The sequence below is a fragment of the Rhodamnia argentea genome, chromosome 5 (genome assembly GCF_020921035.1).
Source record: "Rhodamnia argentea isolate NSW1041297 chromosome 5, ASM2092103v1, whole genome shotgun sequence".
NCBI classification, from domain to species: domain Eukaryota; kingdom Viridiplantae; phylum Streptophyta; class Magnoliopsida; order Myrtales; family Myrtaceae; genus Rhodamnia; species Rhodamnia argentea.
The window spans coordinates 6,581,547-6,590,039 of record NC_063154.1 but is presented as its reverse complement, the minus strand read 5'-3'; the positions used below and the strand labels follow the sequence as shown (position 1 = coordinate 6,590,039).

The window sequence follows — 8,493 nt, the reverse complement described above, 5'->3', positions numbered from 1 at the left end:
CTAGTGCTGCAAGTGGAGATCCAGTTGCAAAGGGCTTATGGTTTTTTTAGTATTCCCTGGTGGTGGTTGTTTAATTGCCGCTGACTAAACTTGGAATGGGTCATACCATTCTTGATCAATCAGGTAAGCTAAACATAATTAATACTTTCAGTAAACCTCATCTGCAAAATTTTTTACCATATGCTGTCGTTGTCTCGAGACAACTAGGGAAACGAAAATTCATGTCCTGGAACTGTTGCGGCGTCTACCTAGTTTTCATTTCTTTCGGGGTAAACTTTCCCGAGTAGAAGAAGTGCATTCCTAGAGATAACAAAACCCTTCTCCGGCATCTTAGACACACGATCCGCGACTTAGTTAGTTCGATGCCGCTACATGCTCGACATCATGCAGCCGATCGACCTCGCACGATGACGCTGAATGAAAACTTCTTGGAGCTATTACAATGTAGATGAACATCAACAGAAAAGTTCATAATCAAAGAAACGGTCTAGACGCCGTTGGACCTCCTCTGTTGTTTTCTATAACACCCCAACAGACACTGATGACTTGGTAAGAGAAAATTGGCCGCTGGGTTGACTTGGATTGGGTATTGTCTACGTCGCACACAAAAAAAAAAAAAAAAATCACGAGGATGACGATCGCAGAATTGGTGGCAACCCACATTGCAAGAGGTGTCGTCGATGATGGGGAAATGAAAATTTCTGTCGAGACGACTTTCAATTCGACTTCTTCTTCCGACGAAAAAGCGAACACGATAGACAAATCCAACAAGGGGTTGTCTGGATCGTGAACTAGAGTTAGACAGTCCATACTTAGATCTGTATGCGCGCCTTAGTATTAAACAGGACAAAAGCGATGGTTGATGGTAGGAAATAAATCAACAAAAGTAAACCGGAAAAGTACCAAAAAAAAGTCTTGAACCTATTGTAACAGTATCAATTTTGTCCTAAACTAATTGAATCCTAAATATTTCCACAATTTGCCAATAAAGTCGTTCGATCAATTTTGGTTAGAAATCGCTAATGTGGACACTAGTCGTTCTACGTGGCACAACCAACGCCGACATGGAAATTTAAAGAAAAAAATCGATTTTTTCTATTCTTCTTTTTTTTCCCATTTCATTTTGGTCGGCAACCCTTGATGGTCACTGGGCGAGAGCTAGTAAGCCCTCACTGAATGCAAAGGCCTTGCCCAAGGCCTTCATGCCCTCACCCGCGGTCGATAGCCTCGCCCGGGGCCATTGCGGCCTCGTCGGCCGCGAGTGAGGGTGCAAGGCCCTCGCTCATGGCCTTCACGGTCCCGCTGACCGCAAGTGGGGCAACCTGCTCAAACCTTGCGAGGGTTACAAGCCAAAATAAAAGAGGGGGAAAAAAGAAAAAATCATTAAAAAAGAAAAGAAAAAACTAAAAAAATCAAAAAATTATTAAATATTTAAAATAAAATAAAATAAAAAACTATCCACGACGATGCTAGTCGTGCCACGTATAATGGTCCAAGTCCACGTCGGTGATTTTCAGTCAAAATTAGCCGGATAAACTACATTGGTAAATCATCAAAAGATTAAGGGTTAAATAAGCACATTTGACTGATTTAGAACTTAGTAGGCAAAAGTGCATTATGTTTAGAAATTTTTTTGATACTTTTCCCCAAGTTAGGCAAAGTATGAAAAAGCAAGATCGAAACTTTGAACGAGTCGACCTCGCAATCCCACCAAAGCAATTTCATGTCAGCTGATCGATCTTTCTTATCCGTCCCAAAAGAAAATCCAAAAGATCGAGAAGGGCAGACACGACCTCAATGGGGGAGCAACCCCTCGTCATCTATAGATTGAGGCACCGAGCAAGGCATATTCACCCCAAGTCGGCTACTCTGAACTCTCCATCCGCTTAGGCAGCGTTTGGTCGTCCGTATAAAACTCGGAATAGGATATGTTTTATCCTATCCCGTGTTTGGTAGGTGTCCCGGATAGTATAATGTCGGATATATGAGGGATATAACCCGGATAAAAAAATACTAGGGGAGGGGGTAGGATAAGGTCGGATAGAATTTCTCTTATCCGTCATATAAAAGCTAACTTTCTTGTCTCATTTATTTCTATTTTCATTTTATTTTATTTTTTTTGCAAAGAGATTTGAAAATCTAATAAAATGTGTATATTTTCAAGTTTTTTTTTTTTTTTTGTGTATGAGAACATTATTTTTATAGTAATAAGATCGGAATATTTCATGAGCATTACGTAGGGCATATACGTCCTTTATATTGATATACGGTTTCTACCAAATGCGGGATAGGATAGGATATGAGAATATCCGACTTTAAATCCGTAGTTCACCAAATGATGGATAGGATATAGCCAAATCCCTAGATTTCTTATCATATCCTATCCAATCCTATCCCGACCCGAAATCCCGACGACCAAACGCAGCCTCACTGTTTGAACTCCTCCCGAATGAATTGAGAGTTAGGGAGGCTTATCCAGGGGCACACCCGGACATAGAGCGTTGAAATATAAGTTAGATTAATGTCAATTATCCTTAAAGTTTAAGCTGTTGTAGAAAAGCATGACTTTATATATAGGTATTTTAACGTGGAGGCCCAACAATTCCGGAGAAGATGAAGTTATTATAGTTGATGGTGTTAGTGATGTGATGGTTGCCGATGATAGTCAATGGCGGCAACGAGGGTCGGGCGAAGCTTAGTAGTGGTTGATCCAAAATCGTGGGGAAAATAGAGTTACGAGGTAGGGGATGTTTCTCGGGGTGTGGGGGACCCTCATCGGCCCAGGCCCGAGAGTCCCTCATCAGAGGCCGACAAGGGTGGCCCTTGTTTTAGGCCGGCAGAGGGAAGAATGGAAGAAAAGAAAATCAAAGTATTAATAAAAATTATTCACGTCAACAACGTCAATGCCACATAGGACCGTCGAAGTTCATATTAGCTATTACAGTCAAAATTGACCGGATAGGTTCAATTGACAAAACGTAAAAGAGTTAAAATTAAAAGGTTTGGACCGAATTGGCAAACCTGTAATAGATTTAAGTCTTTCTGAATAATTTTCCCACTAAAAGTGTATGATATTTTGGTAATGAACTCTAATATCATAAGCTAAATTTTACTAAAATTGGATATCGATCATCGACACACTAAGGATTCATTCATTCTCAATTGATTCACAAGCTCGCTTTTAGCTTTTGCAAAAGCCTAAACGAACGTACCTAAATCTTGGGATTTGGTCGGGGTTTGTGTATCCTTCTCCCCTTTGAAGACATCATCTTTATAGTCATGACTTATGAGCCTCTAGATCTCATTTCCAGGTTTTAAGTCTTGGATGTGGGCCCCACAAGCTAGTGTTAACTTCTAGCCAATAGGTTTGGCATCCATGTTGACCGCTTCTCCGCGTACGTCGATCTATTTTTACTATGTGTCTTGTCACGATCCCCATCAATCTTGTATTTTAAGAAGACGTTAAAATAGGTAATAACCGTTTCCCCACTCTTTTTCGAAATTTTAACCGATTTGGCATGCTTCCGAATGTCAGGGCTGTGCAACCGAATCGAATTTATCCGAAAACTAGATCGGACCACTCAAAAGATAGGTACGGAAACAGGTTCTTCTTCAAATCGGTCAAAAAACAGGTTCTAATTTCTGAAAATGGATTAGAATCAGCCCCGATTTCAGGTTTCAATCACTAGGGAACCGAACTGATTTCAAAACCGATTTTTACTCTAGGTGCATCATGTTGCTTGTTATTACTATATTTTGCATTGTTTTGACGAATTGTAATTTATATTACTTATATTAAGAATTGTTGCTTTTAACGGATAAAAAATTTTATTATTCATCTTTTTTTTTTGAATTGTTTCATTATTAGTAAAATAGGTTCTCAGACTAATGGTGGCCATTTTTATTATTAATTTTTTTTTTGTCTAACTAATGGTCACCGTCTAGTCGTTGACTGACTAGTGTGCTCCACTTACGGGTTTTTTTCCAATTTAATTTTTTAAAAAATAATATTTACAAAAATATTTTTTAAAAATAAATATTAACGGATTTGGGCCTCGCTCGAGCTTGGGCTGCCGAAGAGGCCCGCTCGGCAGCCCAACCGCCGAGCAAGGCTTGTTCGGCAACTGGATCGCCGAGCGGGCCGGCCTGGTGGGCCGGCTTTACGCTTCGGCTGACCCAAGCAATCGCGAGCGGCCGGTGGGCCGGCTGCCACGCTTCAGCCCAACCGCCGAGCAAGCCCATTTCCTTTTTTTTTTTTTTTTTTATAAATTTCATTTTTTAAGTGTTTTAATTATTTATATTTATAATATTTTCATATTTTTTAACATGTTTATATTTATTTATTTTTTTTTTTTTTTTGCGAAGCTTATCTTTATAACATAATTAGTATTAATTAATACAAAAAATTATTAAGATTTATAATTCATAAATAATGTTGTAATTATGTAATTAATTGAAAATATTCACATAAGGAAAATCTTCAATACCAAACGAAAAGAAACCCTAGCCGCAATATAAAAAATAGAGCCCAAAAAAAAATTTTTCGGGGGCAACCACGCCAATTTGTTCGCACCGCAAAGGAGATTTGTTCGCTTGCTCCAAGTTGGGCCTATCGGCCCAACTCTCCGCGTCACGAACCAAATCTCAATTTTTCCTCCATTTTTTGGGCAGCACAAAATATATGTCGGGTCGGGTCATAAACCGAACCGGGTACATAAAATTCAAGACATATATTAACAATATATGAAATTAATTGAAAATATTCATAATATAAATTTGGTAAAATATTCATATAAATAATGTTGTAATTATGCAATTCGGTCGGCTAAAAAGATTGAAAGAGGAGGAAAGAGGGAAAGGAGGGTTCATTTAATATCGAGAAGTAACATCGAAGGGAAAAAAAATGCAAAATTGACAAGGTCGGGACAAAAAAAAAGAAAAAGAAATGCAGACAATATAAAGGACGAATACACCTTTGGTCATGACCTTCTTTGAAATAGTGAGCACATATTGTGCCCTTATTTAAAATAATACTCACTTATTTAAAGCCTTTATTTGAAGTTTTTCAAAAAGGAAAGTTCGCTCGGAAAAATATAAAAAGCATCTCCTTATTTTTTTTCTTATCATGAAAAGCTCAGCGTTTAGTGTCCCATCCACGCTATTAGAAACATCAATTTGGGCCGTAATTATTCCGCACCACTCACAATCAAAGGTTGGGAGATTGAAGAGCCCGTCACCGCGGCCCTCACTAAGATGTCGACGGTCATGAAGTCTCTTCACACAAGGTCCGTCGTAACTAGATGATGGAGAACGGGGACTATCTCGGTGATCTGCTCGCAATGAGCGCGCGCACGTTGCCTCGTCAACCGCATTGATAGTAAAGAGTCCCGTGAATCCTTCCCGCAAAAATTAATTCACCGGTCAACGGTGTTTGGTCTGTAAGGATTGTATCGACTTGATAAAATTTAGGACTTGATTGCACTTCTTGAAATATTTTGAGACTCAACTATAAATTTTTTGATAAGTTCTAAGATTCGATTGCACTTTCCTAATAAGTTTTAAGGTTTCGTTACGGGTACTTATTTTTTCAACTAACGAGCTATGAATGGTAGGACACAAAGGAAAGGTGAGAGGGTCCACTGCCGATGCTAGGCTGTAAAGAAGGCGTTGAAAATGGATTGGTTTTGCAAAATTTCCTCCATTTTTCTTTGTCAATTTTGCATTTTTTTCCCCTTCGATGTTACTTCTCGATATTAAATGAACCCTCATTTCCTTCTTTCCTCCTCTTTCAATCTTTTTAGCCGATCGAATTGCATAATTACAACATTATTTATATGAATATTTTACCAAATTTATATTATGAATATTTTCAATTAATTTCATATATTGTTAACATATGTCTTGAATTTTATGTACCCGATCCGGTTTATGACCCGACCCGACATATATTTTGTGCGGCCCAAAAAATGGAGAAAAAATTGAGATTTGGTTCGTGACGCGGAGAGTTGGGCCGATAGGCCCAACTTGGAGCAAGCGAACAAATCTCCTTTGCGGTGCGAACAAATTGGCGTGGTTGCCCCCGAAAATTTTTTTTTTGGGCTCTATTTTTTATACTGCGGCTAGGGTTTCTTTTCGTTTGGTATTGAGAATTTTCCTTCTGTGAATATTTTCAATTAATTACATAATTACAACATTATTTATGAATTATAAATCTTAATAATTTTTTGTATTAATTAATACTAATTATGTTATAAAGATAAGCTTCGCAAAAAAAAAATATAAATAAAATAAATATAAACATGTTAAAAAATATGAAAATATTATAAATATAAATAATTAAAACACTTAAAAAATGAAATTTATAAAAAAAAAATAAAAAAAAAGGAAATGGGCTTGCTCTGAGCCCAACCGCCGAGCAAGTGGGCTGCTTCGGCGGTTGGGCTGCCGAGCAGCCAAGCCGGCCCACCAGGCCAGCCGCTCGGCGATTGGGCTGCCGAGCGAGGCCCAAATCCGTTAATATTTATTTTTAAAAAATATTTTTGTAAATATTATTTTTAAAAAAATTAAATTGGAAAAAAACCCTCCACTTACCTCCCTTGTCTAGAAAAATGAAAATGCCCTCTCGCTCATTTAATAAAACGCGTTATTTTTTTCACTTTCTCTCGTGAGAATCAAATTCAACACAAAGCGATTATATAACAGCATAGGAATTCTCGATTTCATTAAGAGCAAATCAACCAGATTCGCGCTTTTTTAATTTTTTTCTTTCCTTCCTTATTTTTGGATGAGGGGGAGTTCGGTTCACATATGTTTCTCTTTCAAGAAAAATTTGGTGTTGGGAGATGTCTTCTACGCACAACGGCCAAGAGCATGGAGAAGTAAAGTGAGGCGGCTGGGGTTCGAGCTGCGACAAGTCTTACGGTCGCGCCTTTTGATAAGTTTGACGTTGGACTGACTTGTCCCGTCGCCAACCTCCGAGGATAATCTCTACTGTGTACCCACTCGAACAGAAACCCTCAAAGCATCTTCTTCATTTTCATTTTCATTTTCATATTCATCTGCTTCTTCTTCATCTTCATGGAGTCTCCACCTCCACACATGCTGCTGTTCCCTTACCCTGCGCAAGGCCACATGCTTCCCCACCTGGACCTCGCCCACCAGCTCTCCCTCCGCGGCCTCGCCCTCACCGTATTGGTCACTCCCGAGAACCTCCCCCTCCTCAACCCTCTCCTCTCCGCCCACCCCTCCGTCCGCACCCTCGTCCTCCCCTTCCCTCCCCACCCCAAGCTCCCCTCGGGCGTCGAGCACGTCCGCGACATCGGTCTCTCCGGCAACGTCGCCATGATCTCCGCCCTCTCCGCCCTCCGCCTCCCCCTCGCCCAGTGGTTCGCCTCCCACCCCAACCCTCCCGTCGCCATCCTCTCCGACTTCTTCCTCGGCTGGACCCTCGACTTGGCCAACCAGCTCGGCGTCCCTCGGATCGCCTTCTTCTCCTCCGGCGCATTCTTGACGTCGGTCATCGACTTTTGCTTTCGGAACATCGAGAGCGTCAGGAGGGCCAGCGCCGACGCCGTGGAGCTCCCCGATCTGCCCGGAGCGCCGTCGTTCCGGGAGGAGCACCTGCCGTCCTCGTTCCGCCTCTACCGGGAGTCCGACCCGGATTGGGAGATTGTTAAGAGCGGCATGTTGGGGAATATGGCATCTTGGGGTTGCGTTTTCAATACGTTCGATCACTTGGAAGGCCAGTATTTGGAGTACCTGAGGCGGAGAATTGGCCACCGGCGGGTTGTTGGTGTCGGCCCGCTGAATCTGATCGGGCTCGATGACCTCTCGGGCCGGGGAGACCTGGGCGTGGGCGGTGGAGCGGGCAGCGACGTGCTGGGCTGGCTCGACGGGTGCCCTGACGGGTCGGTCCTCTACGTGTGCTTCGGCAGCCAGAAGCTGATGACCAAGGAGCAGATGGAGGCCCTGGCGTCCGGGCTCGAGACGAGCGGGGCCCGGTTCGTGTGGGTCGTCAAGACCCCCACGGCCGAGGAAGGGCACGGGGAGTTGCCAGATGTCTTCGAGGCCCGCGTGGCCGGCCGGGGGAGGATCGTGAGGGGGTGGGCCCCGCAGTTGCTGATACTGGGCCACCGGGCCGTGGGCGGGTTCCTGAGCCACTGCGGGTGGAACTCGGTCCAGGAGACGGTGGTGGCGGGGAAGGTGGTGCTGGCGTGGCCGATGGAGGCGGACCAGTTCGTGAACGCACGGCTACTGGTGGAGGACGTGGGCGTGGCGGTGAGGGCATGCGAGGGGGCGGATATGGTCCCAGACCCAGACGAGCTGGGCCGGGCGATCGCGGGGACAATGAGGGAGGACTTGCCGGAGCGGGCGAGGGTGCAGGAGCTGCGGAGGAAGGCGTTCGAGGCGGTGGAGCCCGGTGGTGGGAGCTCTTGGAGAGGCTTGGACGAACTCGTGAAGGAGCTGGGCCAGTTACAAAAGCCATCATTGTGA

The 8,493-nt window shown here is 43.0% G+C and overlaps 1 protein-coding gene across 1 annotated transcript; it reads left to right on the top strand.

Moving 5' to 3' along the window:
* The first annotated feature begins 7,030 nt into the window (after positions 1 to 7,030).
* Positions 7,031 to 8,493, top strand: LOC115733318 (UDP-glycosyltransferase 89A2-like). Its single transcript, XM_030663981.2, has one exon. It carries the CDS (start codon positions 7,078 to 7,080, stop codon positions 8,491 to 8,493), a length of 1,416 nt encoding a protein of 471 aa, XP_030519841.2. The 5' UTR covers positions 7,031 to 7,077.

Excerpts from the sequence above, each read along its gene's own strand:
- LOC115733318 (XM_030663981.2), top strand. The coding sequence starts at position 7,078 with ATGGAGTCTCCACCTCCACACATGCTGCTGTTCCCTTACCCTGCGCAA.